Raw genomic sequence first — 21,322 nt, forward strand, 5'->3', positions numbered from 1 at the left:
TATATATACACACACATATATATATACATATGTATATATATACATACACATGTATATATACATACATACACAACATCTATATAAATTACATATATTTACATAAATTACATATATATGTATATATACATACACATGTATATATACATATACAACACCTATATAAATTACATATATTTACATAAATTACATATGTATATTACCTCATTACTACACATGTCTGAAAAGGAGCAGGAAGAAGCAAAGCTTATTAAATCCTACCCCTTCTCCACGCCATAGCAGTTACCAATTAAATCAAGTGATTTTTTTCCACACATACAATCACAGAATCTTACATAAGACAAAGCAACAAAAGAAGAGTGGGAACATCGGACACCCCAGTAAAACCCCAGGACATTGCCGTAGCACACGACCAACCCCGCCGGCCAACCCACTTGGCCCCGCCCCCCCTAAATCCTGAGTGCACCCACCTAGTCCAATAAGAAGCCATTTTGACTGAACCCACAAGTATTTGTGATCCCTGGGCGGGGCTACATTTGTTCTGTAGTACAGTATATAACCATGTAATGAGCTTTACTTTTTTTTTTTTTTTTTTTAATCAAAGCATTGCCAGATCGTTCCCAGATGCTCCCAGCCCTGACTCAATATGGCGACAGGGGACAAGTAGCACCATAATGGCAAGACAACTGTCCACGTTTAAGGCCGAGTGGCCGTGCATATGGTATGAGCGTGGATGAGAAGAGCGCACATTGATTAGCCTATATATCCATCAAGGCTGTGTGTGCATGCTAATGAGCCAAGCTTATTGCAGCAGCTAATGAACACTGGGAGCAAAAGAGGAGTTCACTGATGGGGAAGATGTATATTACAAGACGTCGCTAATCATTAGGGTCATCGCCTTAAACCGCTGTCACAAAACATGGCCGCTAGATGCGTCCCACTGCGGGCTGCATGGAAAGCCATTGTTATTAAGTCGCTTCGCCCTAACCTTCAGCTGTGTGGCCAGATTCCAAGTCTTCACAGCGTAGTTTCTACAGTCTGCTTGCTCTCCTGTCCTGGAGGACACGCTTTCCTGTTTTTTTGCTTCCTGCCCTCCTTCACGCGGCCCCCCATCCTCCAATCATTGCCATTGTTTGCCAAGTTCCCATAGCCCACCTACAGCGGCAAACGGAACAATTCATGTTTTTGAGTATTTTTCCGGACCGCAATGCACTCAGGGTCCTCTTGTGTTTTTCCATTGCTGTGTCTACTGGATGGAGAGAGCAGGGAGATGGACATCTTCCCATATTGTCACAAATTGCCTTCTTTATTTCCAACCTGTGTCTAGCCGAGCCTGAGTCGTCTAATTGTGATCCACTTGGAGACCCCCCCCCTTCCCCTCGCCTCAGGGGGCGGCTCGTTGCATCCAATCCTGTCAATTTAGCTCCAAACACACTTCTCCTACCAGCATCCCGCCTCATCCCTTAAGCTGGGATCACACCTTCCTGGCCCACCTCAGCAACCGTGACTTCCAAAAGGCATTTAGCCAACTGCATAGAGAAGAATTTCCCCCAGCCAAACAAAGCCGAGACTTTATTTTATTTTATTTTTTTACCATGAGCTCAACCTGTCTTTTATAAAATACTGCTACAAAGTTACTTCTCCGCACAAAGACAATTAACTGGTCCATTTTGATTTCATTCCGCACTTTATATTCCTGTGCGTGCATCCTTCCAGGGCGTTGGGAGGCTGCTGGGAGTTTAAGGACAGCTTCTAAAAACCGCAGAGGACGCATTAAACTTGGATGACTCAAAAATATTACTGCACAATTGTGGCGGCCATGACATCATGCAAAATGCTCTGCATTTGTACGCTGGCTACATATCACCGGGTTCGCGCTCCACATGCTATTGTGCTCCCGCTAGGCATCATTGTGCTGCATGGACACGTTTCCTCCGAAAAATCAATTCCACTCAACGGCTGTTATGTGCTGAGGCTGCCACAGGTTAAGTCCAAAGAAGCACATCATTACACAGGGTTTGATGCTTGCATGCATGTTTGCCCTTAGAAGCACATTGTTGTTCTTTGTACCTTTTGGTTATAAAATGGGAGTAGGAAATACAACATTTGAGATTAATATTCTAGGTTTTCGATGTTGATCACTAAGCTAATTCATGACTGTTTGTCTAAGAAATAACCATCACCTTAACTAGGTGTCTTTTATTTCACTCAAATGTTCATTTCTATGGAAGCCTGTTTCCGAAAAAATTATACAAATGGTAAGTCGAAATAATAAGATAAAAAGTCAAAATTATGAGATGAAATGTCGAAATAATGAGATGAAAAGTCGAAATAATGAGATGAAAAGTCAAAATAAAAAGATGAAATTCATAACAATGAGATAAAACGTCAAAATTCTGAGATAGAAAGTCAAAATTTTGAGATACAAAATCTAAATTTTGAGATAAGTCGAGATAAAAAGTCAAAATTCTGAGATAGAAAGATTGGAAAGAATTTTGAGGCATGGAAATAATAAAAAGATAAATTTTAAAGTTCTTAATAAAAAAAGTTCTGGATACAAATTTAAAATACTGCAACCCGTGTGTGACTGAGGAATGAATGAATAATGGGTTCACTTCACCGAGAAGCACTTTGGGTGCCTTGAAAAGCATTATATAAAAATTGAAGCAATTATTATTAATGTATTATGATAAATGTTCATGTATCCATTTCATTTGTCATTTATATGCATTTAGAATTGTATTATTCGTGTGAAACTATAATTGTGAATCTTTTCTCATGCCGGAGCCTATCCCAGAGGGGTACACCCTGGACTGGTGGCCAGCCAATCACAGGGCACATATAGACAAACAACCATTCACACTCACATTCATACCTATGGACAATTTGGAGTCGCCAATTAACCTAGCATGTTTTTGGAATGTGGGAGGAAACCGGAGTACCCGGAAAAAACCCACGCATGCACAGGGAGAACATGCAAACTCCACACAGAGATCCCAATCGGAGAATGGAGAAAAGTGGACTATCCTCAAGTGTCTAATGTCCACTGCTGGAACTGCTCCAAAAATCTAGAAACTGGCCAGCCTTTTCTCTATGAAATTTCAACTACCACCGGGTAAAGTTGATGATGAGGACAACATGGAAAAGTCTCCTTGTATTCAGTCAACTCTGATTTCAGACGATTCTGCTTCCCGCAGGACCTCTTGAGTGTGCATTTTTTAAAATGTTTTCCCTTCAGTTTGTCAGTTGAAAAGTTGTTCATCTGAAGTACAACCAGCTGTTCCAATGTCTTATTAATGTTCCAATGAATCAGTGATGGGATCATTCTCGTCTTTCCAGTGGATCTCTCTAGCATTTAGAGAGATACAACACAACTGTGTCATCGGTGCTTCTAAAACCAACATCCATCTTCAGCTCCTTCCAGGAAATGGAGCAGATTCAAATCAGGCTCCACCAGAGGTACCTGGATTCATGTAATTAGCATAAAAAGCCCCTTTATATTTGTCTTCCACTGGCCCAGAGGCTCGTATTACAGAATCGAAAAAGCAGCAAAGCTAGTCTGAAATGTCTGTTTTACATGCAACTAGAGTAGAGACGTTGATGGATACGTCCATATACTTTTCATGGAGCCGGCGTAGTGGGACTGTCTGTTATCCCCATAACCTTTCACCTCGGCTACACCCGCCCTGTGACAGGTTTGACCTTTGCGGCGACCCCCACTGCTGCGGCAATGCATTGATGGCATTCATTGTCCTGCCCCATTTCCATCCAGCGTGTACATTTGGGACCTGTCGATTGAGACGATTGTGACCTCCCCCCATCCACCCTTGGGAGTCACAATCACTGCTGTACATTTTGCTGGTGTAATAAGACACGTTGGCCTGTTGACTCGAATTTTTTATTTTTTTTTGTTACCTAGTAAAATACACACAAGGAGGCAGATTGAATGACGGAAATAAAATGGAAGGAAAGTACATGTTGAATGCATTTAGTTTTAAAGTCTATGAAATTATGAGTCCCATTCAGACATTAAGGGTCCTCTAATATGCAAAGGTGAATTTTGAATATGTTAAAATCTCTGTGTTGGAGTACTCCGGTTTCCTCCCACATTCCAAAAACATGCTAGTTTCATTGGCGACTCTAAATTGTCCATAGGTATGAATGTGAGTGTGAATGGTTGTTTGTCTATATGTGCCCTGTGATTGGCTGGCGACCGGTACAGGGTGTAATGGTAATGGTAATGGTTTTATTTCATTTGAACATGCATCAGATTACAATTGAATGCATCCCAAAATCAGTTCACAGTTCTACATGTCCAAAAGGAGTACAAAGAAGCTTATTAAATCCTACCCCTCCATCTGGTACTTTTACAATCAGTAACTGTTATATTTGTTCACTTCCTGCTTTCCATAATACAGTTTTTTTTAATAATGATTTGACCATACAATGACATAATGTGTACCATAGTAACTGTCAATATAGTGATATATAAAGCGCATCATGACTGCTTCAAGACTCCTTTCGCCCAAAGACAGCTGGGATAGGCTCCAGCATACCTGCGTGAGGATAAGCTGCATATAGAAAATAGATGGATGGATGGACATTTTAATGCTGTTCCGTCAGCAGTGAGTTCCTATGATCACCAAAATATGAACACTTTCATAACCTTGATTAATCACCAATCTATACTTGGTATTATGCCTCGTATTTCCTTGCATGTTTTTTTTTTGTCTCTCTTCTTGTTTTTCTTTGTTACTATTCTGGTTTTATGGCCTGGTCCGGATTCAGTTTCCTCCCTATATCCATGTCTAGCTTTTCTTTTTCCATCATCCAATGCATGCATGTGTGTGTGTGTGTGTGTGTTGTGTATCAGACAGATTGCTTCCAATAAGACCAAGACCCCCGGGCTAATGTCACAACAGTCCTATTCCACATTTCCTCAGTCAGCTAGCTGCCTGTGCAGGAAGCTGAGCCCGCAGTGCCAGCCAGCCAATCCACTTGGCCCACAAAGAATGGGCCCTGCGGGAATAGAATAGTAATATCATCACAGTGGGGTTTAAAATGGCATGTGATGGACAATGGGCTTAATCAGCTTCATGTACACTACGTCTATAAGGGGTCATATTTAGTCTGTGGGGCTGTTTTGGGGAGGAATTAGAATGATGGAAGAAACCCTTTTTATTAACACTTATTGTATTCATTCATTCATTCATTTTCAACCGCTTTTACTCACAGGGGTTGCGGGGGTGCTGGAGCCTATCCCAGCTGTCTTGGGGCAAGAGGCGGGGTACACCCTGGACTGGTCGCCAGCCAATCACAGGGCACATATAGACAAACAACCATTCACACTCACATTCATACCTATGGACAATTTGGAGTCACCAATTAACCTAGCATGTTTTTGGAATGTGGGAGGAAACCGGAGTACTCGGAGAAAACGCACGCATGCACGGGGAGAACATGCAAACTCCACACAGAGATGACCGAGGGTGGAATTGGAACCACGGTCTTCTAGCTGTGAGGTCTGCGCGCTAACCACTCGACCACCGTGCCGCCCCACTTATTGTATATATTTATAATATCAGCAACCGATATTTATTCATCCAATATCAGATGATATTGGTATCGAGATCTTCCCTTATTCAATCAATCAAACTTTATTTGTAGAGCACTTTTCATACATAGAATGTAGCAAAAAGTGCTTTACATGTTAAAAAAGAGAAAGACAACAACAAGACACACATATACACACACACTCGCACAGACTGAGGACCCCCACTGAGGAAACACTGGATATATGGGATAAGAAATATAAAAACATAAAATAAGACTATAGAAAGTATATATAGAAATAAACATAAAAAAACATAAAAGTGAAATATATAAGAACATTATATATTCTTATTGAGAAGCGAAGTACAGCACAAAGAACGCACATTGCATTTTCAGAGCTGCCAGTAAAATGCAATTAGCACCATGTCGCTCAAACATTCTGTGGGAAAAAAAACAACGCCGTACTTAAAAAAAAAAAAAAAAAAAAAGCAGCACAACATCAGAGCTCAGAATGACCTCACCACGGGTTAAACTTCCACCTACCATTCTTACTCACGGTGTCTTAAAGACAGTGCTACAACATCACACAGCAACGTTAAAAGTAGATAACAACAGATACGACCCAAACCAACAACATATGAGCTCGCCATTTACTACAACAGTACAGAAAAGCACACAGGAAGAGAGCCTGCAACATCACCGCCATATTGGATGTGCTGGCCTGTAAGTGAATACAACTAAATGTACTTACTTTCTTAAAGCGTTTTTTTTTTATGCACAACAGACACAAAAAAAAACAAAACCCACTTGAATCCTTAGATGCTCACTTGATGAACTGAGGTCTCCCACTTGACATCATGCATGATGGCAGTTAGGATTCTTATCAAAGACATATTGTTCCTGAAAATGAGGGTCAAATTCTGAATTGTCTGACTTTCTGAATTGTCTGACGTGAGATTCATCAGTGCTCATCAAACGAGACACAACGTTCTACACACTTGCTCACAAGTGTTGTGACTATTCTGTATACGGGTACGTGCAGACGCTGAAGTGATCTTTGAAGTGCTATGTAATTGTAGAGGCTAATCAGAAAAACAAGATCCACTGTGTGACTCTGTCAAGTGAGTGGCTGCTTAAAGTCTCGTTACTTGCGGCTCATTAAGAGATTATGTCCCGTTGTACGTTGGCTTTTGTGTCTTTTTTCCACAGCTGGATAACGTCAAATTTTAATCCCACAATATTTTAAATATAGGGCAAGATCATTAGCATTTTTTTGGACTATAAGACACACTTTTTTTCATAGGTTGGCTGTTCCTGTGACTTATACTCCAGAGCGAATAACCATTGTGTTAGCATATCTTACACCTATTCAGCCTGTTCTCTAGTCTTTTATTAATGTAAGAACTTGCCTTCCAAGAGGACGTAATGTCTGTTTTGGTTAAGTAGTTTGTAAAATAAATTACCCGCAAAAAATGCGACTTATACTCCATTGCGACTTATGTATGTTTTTTTCTACCGAATTATGCATTTTTGGCTATGTGTGACTTATACTCTGAAGCGACTTATAGTCCAGAAAATACGGTAATTGCGAGGATGATCGTTTTACTGAATGAAATATCTATTTTTATAATACATTATATACTATTAAAAAATCTACAAAGAATTCCTACGACTTGTTTAACTAGCTAATAGGATGCTAACAAGTAAGGACATTTTGTGATTTTAATACAACATTAAGAAAACAGTTGTACTTACACAGTCTTTTAATACTGGAGGCGCAAAATATTCTAAATAGAATATTTCAAAAATCTAAATTAGGCAAATTTGTTGCATACATTTTTATTCATTCATTTTCTACCATTTATCCTCACGAGGGTCGTGGGGGATACTGGAGCCTATCCCAGCTGTCTAAGAGCGAGAGGCGGGGTACATCCTGGACTAGTGGCCAGCCAATTACAGGGCACATATAGACAAACAACCATTCACACTCACATTCATACCTATGGACAATTTGGAGTCGCCAATTAACCTAGCATGTTTTTGGAATGTGGGAGGAAACCGGAGTACCCGGAGAAAACCCACGCATGCACGAGGAGAACATGCAAACTCCACACAGAGATGGCCGAGGCGTGCTAACCACTCGACCACTGTGCAGCTGCATAAATTTTCAATGTAAACCAAAAATGCTAACCAAGACAAGACGCTAACTGAGGTTCCACTGAATGTAACTCATCACGGCTGTGAAAACATGACCTCCTTATCCTTTTGTAATAATGTTGTAATGTTGCATATGGTGAGTTCAGTGGCTGGAGGAGGACGAGCTGTCTAGCTGCCCAACAGCCATAAAAGTCTAAAAAACGGTACGATTCTGCTTGAGTAATGGTGAAAACAGCAAAAAAAAAAACACAAAGCAGCCTCCAGTCGCAATCAAATGTTGGTCGTAAAATTCAGTTTTAATGTCCTAAGTTTGGAATGGCTCCATATCTCAATGTTTAGATAGATCTGCATGACGACTGGAAAGGAAAAAGTCTTAAAAACTTAAATCTTCAGCGCAGTGGCCCTGAGTCCTCACATTTGCGGAATCAATTCAAGGTTCCTTAAAGTTATACACCATATTACGGCACCATATTTTGTAAAAAAAAAAAAATAATAATAATAAAACTTGTTCTTTTTCATAACCATGAAGAAACTAAAGCAGTGCAAAGCAGTACATACCTGCTTTGTTTAAGGACCTCATCTTTTCACATAAATTATAGAGGAATCTCACAAAAGTCATGCAATTTGATCAAATTATAGGGAAAAATACACCTCCACCGTTGCTTTTATGAAAGATCACCGTCTTGTGAGAGTTCTTCTCTGTGAGCATCCAAGGATTCAATTATAATCCAAATACGGCCTTGGCCTCCACAGAGTACCATTCTTTTTGAGAATGTTTTTCTTTCTCGACATTCAAAAAATGCATGTTACATATGCAGGTTTATTGAAGAACTGTTTAGTCTATAGTTATGAATATGAGTGTGAATGGTTGTTTGTTTATATGTGCCCTGTGATTGGCTGGCAACCAATCCAAGGTGTACCGTACCCCGTCTCTCACCCGAAGACCCCATGATCCCATGATGTTGAATGGATGGTTCCCATAGTTAATTGTGTGTCACATGTTAGCATATGTTGAACATTGCCCTCACCTTCTTCAGCCGTCCATTCCTGGTGCCCAGAAAAACCACGCTGTGTCCATTGTAGCTGTAGGAGATGACTGAGGTCAATCTCTCTCGGTTCTCCGTGTACACCGTGCGGCCTGCCACCAGCTGAGAACCCCCGAGTGGCTGGTTGATGTCCAGGCCGCAGAAGTGGTCATCAATGGGGACGGGCTATGCAGAAAGAGGAAAAAAGAAAGAGAATGGGTGTGAAATAATTAAAACTGTGACTTTTTAGTGTGTAAGGAAGATAAAAGAAGAGGGGAGAGAGTGAAAGGATGGAGGATTGAGGATGACAGATATGAGCGAGGAAGGTGGAGGCAATGAGAGTCGGGAAAGAGCGTAATTGTAAGCCAGAAACGGGAAGAAAAATCACTTGTGACACGTGTGAATAAGGAAGGAGCTCCTCCACATTAAGTGGAACATTCGCTTGGTTAAAAATGGGAACTTCAAAAGCTTCTCAGCTGTTGTGTTTATCGACTATGAGCGGACGCAAATTTGCGCTGATGGCAAAGCACGCGAGGCGCCGTGTGGTTTGCACCTGTTCCTGTGATTGTTGATTGCTTGATGCGACTTTACACAAATAAGCGGCGGCAGAGATGTCGGCGTTTGATAAGGCATCAAAGAGCACCGCGTGCTAAGCGGCCATGTTACTTCTGCTTTAAACATACCTCAGACCTTAAGTAGCTTGGTAGTCACTAAATGTAGATTTAGTCCCTAATTTGTTTCTGCTGTCTCCTATTCCTCGCATATTTAGCTTAGCTCTCATTGTTTCTTCCTGCTTGTTTATGAAGGCACTATGCAGTAGGGGTGTAAGAAAATATCATTTCGGCGATATATATCACAATACTTCGTTCCATGATACTGTATCGATATTAAAATGTAATATTCTGGGGATCACAATAGATGAAAATATGAGCTGGAAACCTCATATTACAAATATACAACATAAGATGTCCAGAAATATTTCAGTATTGAACAAAGAAAAATTTGTTCTCAATCAGAAATCACTCCACACTCTTTATTGCTCTCTGGTTCTACCATATCTTACTTATTGTGTGGAAATATGGACTAATAACTATAAAAGCAATCTTCATTCGCTAAATGTACTGCAAAAAAAGGTCAGTAAGGATAATTCATAATGCCGCCTACAGCGAACATACTAACTTCTTATTTCTAAAATCACAAATACTTCAACTTGCTGATATAGTTCATCTTCAAACAGCTAAAATAATACATAAGGCTAAAAATAACCAATTAAAAATGTCATCTAATACTTCTCTACAAGAGAGGAGAAATATGATCTCAGGGAAGAACTACATTTGAAACACTTATATGCTAGGACTACGTTAAAAAGCCATAGCATTTCAGTATGTGGAATCAAACTATGGAATGGATTGAGTAAGGAACTCAAACAATGCACAACGATGAGCCAATTCAAGAAACAATACAAGCAGTTGATGTTTGCTAAATACAAGGATGAAGAGTCTTGAACCAGTCATGATGTGCTATATATATCACTATATTGACACTTACTATGGTAGACATTATGGCATTGGATGCTCATATCACCTCGTACTTCGGTACAGGATAAAAAAAAACAAACAAACAAAAAAAAAACTTAAACTATATTAGGAAAGCAGGAAGTGAACAAATGTAACAGTTACTGATTGTAAAAGTACCAGATGGAGGGGTAGGATTTAATAAGCTTTGCTTCTTCCTACTCCTTTTGGACATGTGGAACTGTGAACTGATTATGTGATGCATTCAATTGTAATCTGATGCATGTTCAAATGAAATTAAACCATTACCATTACCATTCCAAGTTAGATTCCAACAGAAGACTCCGTTTTTGGCCGATTCCGAGATTTCATCCGTGATTACATTAACACGGAAATCATACGGCTATAGTTAAGCATGTTCGAAATAAATAACACTATGACTATTGTGTTGGGATTTTCCATTACTTATTACTTATTAAACTCTTGCACCTTTTAATCACAGACTGTTGTTTTGATTTATAAATGAGCTTTCATTAAGTAGAATCTCAAACATCACAAACATCTGTGAAGCAGAATAAAGGCTGATTTGTTGAACAAGAGTGCTAATCTTAGATAGCCGTGTTTTGATTCAGGTAGGAGAAATATCTGATGTCAGCCTCAAAAAAACACTTAATGAAGCATGCAACTAAACGAGATTGTTTCTCTTTTACCGAGAAACACAATGATGTGATGATAAGTTATCAGGACTGAACAATTTAGCCCCTTAGGTTAATTTCACAGCGAGATTAATTATTGCACTATTATGTGTTTACAGCCTCCCTCAGCTGCTCTCACTTAAGTTGTATCCTATTTGTTTGATAGCATAGTAGAATCAAAGTGCATGCTGGGATATGATTGTTTTCATCGTTGCTTCCAGCGCGCTCCTGAGAAAGGCTCATTATACATAATTGTAGCTTTTATGAAGGCATAGTCACGGATATGTACAAGAAAGCCCCCTTTTTCTCCAGATGAAGAAGAATCCTCGGAGGGTTTGAGCGCCGCTGACAGTGACACGAGTGGAGCGACGGGGATGAGAGGAGTGGAAGGCGATTAGAGGAAGGTGAGCATCGGTGGCCAAACCCCCGAATGAAATCAAAGCGTCTTGCTGGGTGTGATTAGCGCTGCGGGATCAATCTCCACTTAGCCCTCTGCTCTCTCTGTTCAGTCTCCAAAATCGGACTTGGCTTGAATGTGTTTACAATCACTGTTAACCAAAAAAGTCGACCATCTCACATTTTTATCTATGCCAAACACAGGGAAGAACTACATTTGAAACACTTATATGCTAGGACTATGTTAAAAAGCCATAGCATTTCAGTATGTGGAATCAAACTATGGAATGGATTGAGTACGGAAATCAAACAATGCACAACGATGAGCCAATTCAAGAAACAATACAAGCAGTTGATGTTTGCTAAATACAAGGATGGAGAGTCTTGAACCAGTCATGATGTGCTATATATATCACTATATTGACACTTGCTATGGTACCCATTATGTCATTGGATGGTCATATCACCTCGTACTTCGGTACGAGGTACATTATTAAAAAAAATAAATGAATAAAAAATGAAAAAAAAAACCTTAAACTGTATTATGGAAAGCAGGAAGTGAACAAATATAACAGTTGCTGATTGTAAAAGTACCAGATATAGGGGTAGGATTTAATAAGCTTTGCTTCTTCCTACTCCTTTTGCACATGTGGAACTGTGAACTGATTATGTGATGCATTCAATTGTAATCTGATGCATGTTCAAATGAAATGAAACCATTACCATTACCAACACGACTGCGTTCATAGTTCACCAAAAGCTTTAGTGATAACGATGACTGGTAGAGTTCACCTACCGCCTTGGTGCACTGCACGTCCTTTCCGAGCAGCCAGTGCAGCTCCAGGTGCCCCTCCCCCTGGTAGCAGGACTGCAGTCTCTCCTTGATGGACATGTTGATGTCTTGAATGGTGAAGACACAGAGGGCTGAGTGGTCAGAAGGGTCATGGTACTGCTTCTGGCCTTTGGAGAACACAGCATAGATCACGTCGTCCTGGGTGCCGATGTTGAGCTCTTTTGCTAGACCCACGCCGGCCTTAGATAGGTAGGCGGCTTGAAGCAGTCGGTACTCCTCGCCTCGGTGGATGCAGCCCACAGGAAGTGACACATAAGAGTGGAACTTCTTGTCACCTTTGCAGAGTCGGATGATTCGGGAGGTGTAGAAGAGATCGCCTGGGGAGCCACCGGCAGGCATCCCGTTCTCCGGTGTCTCAGGTTGGACGGTCATGAAGTAGACAAAATTGCCACTAGCAAAGCCATAAATGTAGTAGATGTCAAAGTGAGGGACGAGAGCCAGGGTATCTGAGGGGATTTTGATAAGCGACGAGACAAAATCTGTGTGAAGTTCATAGTCCAGCATGGCAGAAGATTCAGGGTCGCGAGGCAGCTTCCGGCTGGAGATAGTTGGGAAGTAGTCCTGCTTGCCTCCAACTGCAGTGCCTATGTACAGTGTAGCGTCCTGACCCAGCGAAGGCACCACCACCCCGTACATGGCCCCTGTTAGGGTGTCACTGGACAGGTAGTGTTCTTTCTTATGAGTGGGCTCCCCGAGAATGAACAAATCATCCAGCCTCATGAGTTTGCAGACCCCCTGGTAGAGGCTGCCGCATGCTAGCAGGCGGTTATGGGAGTAGTCAATAAGCAGCAGCTTGTTGATGTTATCCATGGAGGCGAGAGGCTCCGAGCAGGGTTGCACTATCAAAGGAGGATAGCATGCTTTGTTGTCATACTCGGGCCCCGTGTCATGGGACACCAGGAGCGTGAGGTTCGTGGACAGCTTGTATATCCTGTTGACGGCGCCGATGTACAGCGCCCCAGTGGACTCATGCACAGTGAGGTGGTTCAACGACCACTCCCTCCGCTCTGACTGGAAGCTGTTCGTAATCTGCGCTGACGTCTTTTGATTCGTGAAGATTAGAATCAGTAGCCCGAGAGCCACAAGCCATGGCATGACCTTAAGAGGACTGTGACCTTTAGCGAGGCTTTGATAAGTCCATCTTTTATGCAAGCACGTTCCCATCCCCACAGGGCTCAGAGAAAGACCACGCTCTGACGAACCTCCGGGGACTTTGTGTCAGGAAGTTGCAGTCAAAGAAATCGCCGTCCTTCTCCGGTGATCTTCACATCCCTCTGAAAGACAAGAGGCGAGATGTTTCTTTGTAAACTCCTTAATAGTCCGACATTGTTTCAAGTGCAGCTTATCAGCACTTGCTTAAAGGATGTGTTTGTTTTCCTTTTGAGTGCGCTTTGTCAGGCTCATGATGCATCAAACAAAGAAGCAATCATGTGTTCCAAGTTTCTCATCCTATTTACAAGAGACGGTTTCATATTCCTTGCCATCAACAGGGGAGCTTATTATTTCTGCATCCCTCTTAAAGAGCACTAACTCCCGCCTGTTATTTGAACAAAGTATTCACACAATGTAGCTTGGGTTGCTTATTAAAGCAAGGCTGTGTATTCATCATGTGTCCATGTTTGCGGCTACCTCCTCTATTCCGCCACCCTGTCATGTTCACTTAAATGGCTGAATCCTGGAGGAATTAATCACCCTCCGTTGCAGTCGACATTCCCTAAATTAATCAGCCTCTTTCCAGGGATGGCAGGGAGTCATTAAAGATTCTGAACCAGGCCGCATCAACCCTCGCACTTCCCTTTTTAATTTCATTAGCATATTTTATGTAGATATCTCCTGGGGGGCGGCAAACAATGCCCCTCAAACACGGAACGAGCTTGGATGAGTTGGACGCGTGGTAGTGAATGATGTGCTTACATTTTCTTATCATAAAGAGGACGCAAGGAATGATTGGACCTGGCGCGCATGCTGCGTCGCTTGCAAAATGAATTAATTTGCTTTCAAACAGGTTCTCACTTCCAAACAAAGATGGATGTGGAGTGACGGCAAAGACGGGCATTGGAGATAAAGTGGGTTTGCAGTCACAGCTGCCACACCAAAGTCTATTAAAGTGGTGATAAAAGTGCCTTGACGGGGGACAGATCATAAATTAGGAAACCATACCATCACCCTAAATCTGCTCTGGGTGTCATCATGCATCAACAGGCCCCTAAAGGTGGTGACCCCCCCTCCCCACTTTTTTTTTTGCCATTTAAGTCATTCTTACTGAACCATCACAGGAAAATGTGATGCTTGTGCGCTCACAAAAAAATCTACTTTTACGACCTTTGCCCTCCGAGACGTCCAGGATCTTAGACCTAGAGTTCTTTGAAACCAATCAAGTTGTGGTAGTACCGGTTGTGTCCAGAACAAAGAAACAGTTCTTGTTTGTTTGTTCAGTACAAATTTTTGCATGGTTCTTTTTTTTCAATGACAAATTTCATTTTACCTTGGTTTGTGTACACTGTCTTGGTTACAATACTGGGCCTAAAAAACCTGTTCTATTACAGTATACCCTTTAGTACTTTGATAGCATTGCTTGTTTTGTCAGCCACAACCAACACCAAATCTCACCACACTTAGTTTACACAATACTACAATACTACTGTATCCTGTAAGACACATTCATTTCGTAAACTGAAATGAAAGTATTACACAAACTAGTCCTCCTACTACTACTACTTCACTACTTCATTACATTACTTCATTACTAAAACCGCCACCCGGAGTCGTTGTCCCACACCTCCATCACCCCATGTGACGTCATCAGTGGTTGACTCTGTAGTTCTTTGCTAACTAACACAGTTACACCACAGGTATCTTGTCTTTTTCTTGAGTACAGCTACCAAAATAAGTCACCATGGGGCCAAAGAAAAATGCAATTTGTACCACTTTGATTAGGAAGGTGAGACACACTAATGACTTCAAGAAAGACGTTCTTGGCTGCCCAACAAGAGACTTCAATTAAAGTAAAAAAATTGTTAAATGTTCATTTAGCCATTCCATTCGTCATTTATGTGTACTTCAAAGCCATAATTATTCTTTGTAAAATGTGTTCTGTATCAAAAAGAAAATACCCAAAATACACCAAAATACAATAACAATAAACGAAGAGTCTTGAACCAGTCATGATGTGCTATATATATCACTATATTGACACTTACTATGGTACCCATTATGTCATTGGATGCTCATATCACCTCGTACTTCAGTATGAGGTGCATTATTTAAAAAAAAAAAAAAACAACCTTAAACTGTATTATGGAAAGCAGGAAGTGAACAAATGTTACTGATTGTAAAAGTACCAGATGGAGGGGTAGGATTTAATAAGCTTTGCTTCTTCCTACTCCTTTTGGACATGTGGAACTGTGAACTGATTATATGATGCATTCAATTGTAATCTGATGCATGTACAAATGAAATTAAACCATTACCATTACCATAAATCGCTGCTACCAGCAGGAAATCGGGATATTGTTTACTGGTTATGAGTTCCTCTGTCATTTTTACTCCACTGTGCATCAAATTCAAATGGCTTCTTGCACTCCATATTTAACACCTATACATACAGTCTCATAGAAATTAGTGTGGCAATTGTTGTGTAATCCTGCTCACTGAATGATTTAACGCATCACCCAACAAAAGTTGGAAGATAATTGTCTTTTTGATAGTAATTGGTTTAAAAGACGAAGCTACATCAAACAAGTCAAACTTCAGTCAAGCACCCAATGATATGGAACAATGAACCCTGAGTGTTTTTGGACTGTTGGTTAAAAAAGGACACAGAAAATAACATGTACTGACGTGGGCTTATTTAAGATTAAAACGGCTCTTCGATTTTCTTTTTTTTACCAAGCATCATTTCCCCCAGACACACTTCCTGGTTTAAGTAAAGGTTAAATGAGAACAGCAATGTCAGAAGCCAATCAGGATAGAGAACCAGGGGGTCACGATGCGGCATGCACTCTGCACAGGCCGACTATCGGGATGTCCCACAGAGTTGAGTTGGAGCCAGGGATGGAGCGGATGGACTGACACTGAGCTGGCTGGGTCAGCTCCAGAACCACTCTAGCACCTCCCGGCCATCTGTCCCCACCACACTTAGCTCCGGAGCGGCTCAAAAGTCTGGACCCATTTTGCTCGTTTTTGGCAGGCTCAGTGCAGACGGCTCAGGCAGTAATTGGCCACGGAAGACTAATATGTTTAAGTTGAGCTTTTATATTATTTTTATACCCATCTAGTGTACAGTGGAACCTTGGTTAGTGTCATTTATTCATTCAAAATGTCAGACTCAAACTGAAATCTAATCTAAAGTAATCGATTTTTCCCATCAGAAATAATGCAAATCCAATTAATCTGTTGCGGGCACTAAACAGTGAGTCAGGACTAAACACAGTGAGGCTGTGTTATGCTCCTCATATCTGGAACGGTCTACCAGAAGATGTGAGACAATGGAAATGTTTTGGAAATGTTCAAATCCAGGCTGAAAACACCTTTGTTATTCATTCATTCATTTTCTACCACTTTTCCACACGAGGGTCGCGGGGGTGCTGGAGCCTATCCCAGCTGTCTTCGAGCACTGGACTGGTCACCAGCCAATCACAGGGCACATATAGACAAACGACCATTCACACTCACATTCATACCTATGGACAATTTGGAGTCGCCAGTTAACCTAGCATGGTTTTGGAATGTGGGAGGAAACCGGAATACCCGGAGAAAACCCACGCATGCACGGGGAGAACATGCAAACTCCACACAGAGATGGCCGAGGGTGGAATTAAACCCTGGTCTCCTAGCTGTGAGGTCTGCGCGCTAACCACTCAACCGCCGTGCCGCCCACCTGAAAATATTACATACCTCTAAAATTCCTTAATTATCTTGTGCCAAATGCCAGTCTGAATAAATAGCTCTCTACCTTGGAGGTAAAGGCAGCAAAAGAGCGATGTCCCCATTTTTTGTATTTTGTCCTCAGGACTTCCAATGTTGAGTGTCGAGTCCAGCGCGGGGCCCTGGAGTAGTGACGGACAGTTAAAAGTTCAGCCAAGTACGCTGGAGCAAGGCCATTAATGGCCTTGAACACAAATAGGAGGACTTAAAAATTGATTCTCGACTGAACCAAGAGCCAATGGAGAGAACATGGAGTGATATGAGCGTGTTTTGGGGCATTAGTGAGGAGGGGAGCAGCTGCATTTTGCACCAACTGGAACCAGTAGAAGAGGGACTCGTTTACTCCAGTATTGAAGGCATTAGAGCGATGAATGAATGAATCACAGCAGGAGCAAAAGGTTGCTGGGTAGCAGTAAATAATTAGTTGGTGCCTTACATGCAGAAAACAATTGAAAATACAAACAAATTATGGTGTTGACGAGCATCGAGGGAGACTAAGAGAGAGCCACGTGGAGGTTTTGCCATGAGTTATTTCTTGAATTCAATAGTGTTTCTCACCTGCTTTATCAAAAAAGTGCCACTTGCAAATTGATCGGACTCCATTGCGGGTTTATTTGACACCATGATCAATAAGAAAAGCAGAGGTTTGTGACGTAAAGAATAAAGAACAGAGTAAAGAACTACAGAGTCAGCAAATGATGATGTCATAGACTGGAGACAGAGCTGGGGGCGGACACTGAAATTTGGGTCTGTTTTTTGTTAGCTTAGGCTTTGCGGACATTTATAAATAAATAAAAAAACAAAAAAATTATATATATATATAAAATAAAAATAAAAATAAAAATAAAAATGAAAATGAAAATGAAAATGAAAATGAAAATGAAAATGAAAATAAATAAAATAAACAGTATTAACAACACAAAAAGACGTGTGCCATATTGTACACTAAACCGAACCGAGGCAAAATTTCGGTGTCGATTTTTCAACGTCAACACGGTAACTAAGGTTCAACTGGGTGACATTTTCAAAAACATGACCCAACTTGTTCTAAAAGAGGATTTATGCATGTGACATTTTTAAAACGAGTGAATCAGCTTCTTTGTTGATGTGACCACAATATTATAAATGTTAACTTTATTTTATTTCGCCCAAAAGGTGAAATATTTTAACTATTTTGGCCTCTGGCTAAACTTACATGAATTTGTCCTTTGTCCTTTTTCTTTCCATTTCTCATGCACTAAAAAATCATTATGAGGGTTTTAATTTTTTAATAAATTTTCAGAAATAACAGCCTATGTCCAATGTTGCTGCTTCCAATGTTACGCCAGAAGTTCTAAACCCCCCTGAGCATTTACCAAACAGCCGAGAGGGAGAAAAAGATAAAATAGGAAGCTCTCGGAGCTGGCGCAAAGGGGCCAAGCAAGCAGCAGCCCCCATAGTGTCATCCATTTCTCCTCTAGCCGCTCTGCTCACGTCTGAGGCGTGCAGTCATGCTGCTCAGTGTTTACTCTGGATTACAGAGGCAGCTCTTCACCTCCCTGCCCGATACTCCGCCTCGCCACTCAGACACGCTCTGGCCCAGACGTGACTCATGCACGCACAGGAACACGCTTGGCCGAGGCCTCCGGGAACGCCGGCGCTCAGCGGGCGCCGATCATAACGTTGAGGGTGGGTAGAAAGCGGCCTCTTGCGGGCCACAAACACGACCCCTTGACCTGGATGAAGACGAATGCAGCCAAATCCGTCCTTTTGGCTTTCATCGCGGTGAACTGCTGTCATAGCTTCTGTGGCGCCTTGTTGGGCATGAATCCTTGAACAGAAGGGACAGTTTTTCACTTTTTTTTTTTTCATTTGTTTGTTTGACCCATCTGCTATCAGAGATGGACCGAGGCATGCTTCTTTATTTGGATGTCTATTTGCATCACTTTGACTGCTCACTCAAGTTTGATTACACAAAGCTTTTCTAGTAATGACCATTTGTCTCTGGTTTAATTAAGTTAACAAAAAATTTAATGCTTCAATCGCTCCTTCCAAGAATGTTAATCATTTACTTTAGTGTGTTGTATTAGTACTTTCATCTTGCATCACTAAAATGATCAGACAATGCTGGTTTAAGGAAAAACAAAGGTGGCATCTGCTAATACAAATGTACGTACCTATGCATATTTGTATCCTAAAGTGCCTGGTTGGTTATTATTATACTTTAGGGCTCCAGACTGCGACTAAATAGTCGTATTTTGTGTATGAAATATGGAGTCAATTGTCACAGTCTAACCATGCGTGTGATTCTAGCGTATTGATCGCTTACATTTGACCCTCATTGCTGTTCGGCTATTCTGCCACCTTTGTTTACACATTTTGCCTGGCTAGTGTTAGTAATTATCATGAATACAGTGAAAATGAGAGGAAATGTGAAGATTTACTTTGGAAGTCGGTTTCGGTGTGCGTCTCTAAATTTTCTTTGCACTCCCAAAATTTTAAGTTGGGGCCACTGTGGTCTGAGTAAACAAAAAAGTTCGTCCCGAGCAATGAGAACTGTGCGTAAAAGTGAAAAAACTAAACAAATACTTATTATACATATGATGAGTGATGGTGCACAAGGAAAAAAAGACGATAATTTTACCTTGAGATTTTGGTCTATTTAATACACCATCACGTACTTGTCTCTATTATTTGTGCCAAAGAACACCATCAGCATCTCTCTCAGGTTTGAGATTATGAAATAATGTGAGATCGGGAACAGAGTGGACAGACTGCGTTGTGATCTTTCTAAAGGTCAGAAAATACATCTCAGCCCTCACACTTAGTCAACAATTGGATTCATTGTCATGAGCTTCTGAGGTGATAAAAAAAAAACAAAAACTGGGCAGTAGTGTTCCACGTGGCCTCGATTTATGAGACCGCACAAAGCAATAACAGCATAAGACCACGGGGGTGGAAAAAAGTGAGTGAAGTACAAGAGTCACAACAACTTGTGTCCTCATGATTACAAGCTGGCTGCGCACAAACACAGCTTTTCCCTCCCTGCAGTGCTTGTTTTTAACTTCTCAAGATGGGCAGCTGATGAAAGGTCTGGTTGTGAACTTATACTTTCGCTTGTCACACTTAAGCAATGCGACCCTGAGCGAGGCAAAACTGTTCTCGGTCATGATGGCGGGAATTTCCCAAACTCGGGGGAAAGATTTATTTCTTGCAGCAAAACACCTGCACAGCAATCTGGTTTTACTAGCTGGAAGACTAAAAATCAGAAAGCTAGCATGAATTGATCATCGCCAACAAATAAGCCTTTAATTTCACATTTATGATACAATTAAAGCATGATTATACAATTATTGTGTACAAATTAGACAACATAAATCCAGGGCATAATGAAAGGAGAACAAGCTGAAACATTATTAATAACTACTGTAACATTTCTTCTCTTTAAATATGCATCCTGTTTTTTTAGCCTTTTTATACAATTAAAAAACATACAAATTCGCAATCAGTTCGGGGTTTCATCTTGGGTTTCTGCCCAGTATTTGATCAGGAAATGCAGCTAATTCAGCAATTTTTATTTAAAGACAACCTGCCTATAAATAAAAGACAGCCGCCATGCATAATCCTTATGTGAGACATAAATGCGTCTTTTCCTGTTCTAAATACTGAAAAACTGCTTCAATGAGGCAGCTAATTATGCATGCATTGGGGATTCACCTATTCCGCTTATACGTAAACCCCTCTGAAAAACCTCCAACAACATTTTATAGTTTAATGTACATGCTGTGAGTATGTAGTATTCATGATAAGATGTAAAACTTACAGTATTTTGCCATATTGTGGTCATTTTAAGCATTACAGGGTGCATTGATTGAGCAACGAATACTACTTCTGGGTACACCCTGGACTGGTGGCCAGCCAATCACAGGGCACATATAGACAAACAACCATTCACACTCACATTCATACCTATGGACAATTTGGAGTCGCTAATTAACCTAGCATGTTTTTGGAATGTGGGAGGAAACCCACGCATGCACGGGGAGAACATGCAAACTCCACACTGAGATGGCCGAGGGTGGGATTGAACCCTTGTCTCCTAGCTGCGAGGCCCTCACATTACATTCACTGCAAATTAAATATTTACAATCCGATGGTGCACGGCGGTCGAGTGGTTAGCGCGCAGACCTCACAGCTAGGAAACCAGGGTTCAATCCCACCCTCTGC

The 21,322-nt window shown here is 41.1% G+C and overlaps 1 protein-coding gene across 2 annotated transcripts in view; it reads right to left on the minus strand.

The window, feature by feature from the left end:
• The window catches only part of LOC131105943 (plexin-A2-like), a 91,314-nt gene that overhangs the window by 58,986 nt on the left and 11,006 nt on the right, over positions 1-21,322 (minus strand). Inside the window, exons 2-3 of one of the 2 annotated variants that reach the window (XM_058054500.2) lie at positions 12,134-13,464; positions 8,736-8,918 (exon numbers count right to left, since the gene is read on the minus strand). In XM_058054500.2, coding sequence (XP_057910483.2) covers positions 8,736-8,918; positions 12,134-13,354 — 1,404 coding nt within the window. In that variant the 5' untranslated portion in view covers positions 13,355-13,464. Of the gene's footprint in view, positions 1-8,735; positions 8,919-12,133; positions 14,410-21,322 lie in introns of those variants that run through there. The other variant, XM_078798643.1, reaches the window with a different exon arrangement.

Source organism: Doryrhamphus excisus, linkage group LG18 (genome assembly GCF_037039965.1).
Source record: "Doryrhamphus excisus strain RoL-2023G ecotype Guam linkage group LG18, RoL_Dexc_Guam_v1.1, whole genome shotgun sequence".
Classification (NCBI taxonomy): Eukaryota; Metazoa; Chordata; class Actinopteri; order Syngnathiformes; family Syngnathidae; genus Doryrhamphus; species Doryrhamphus excisus.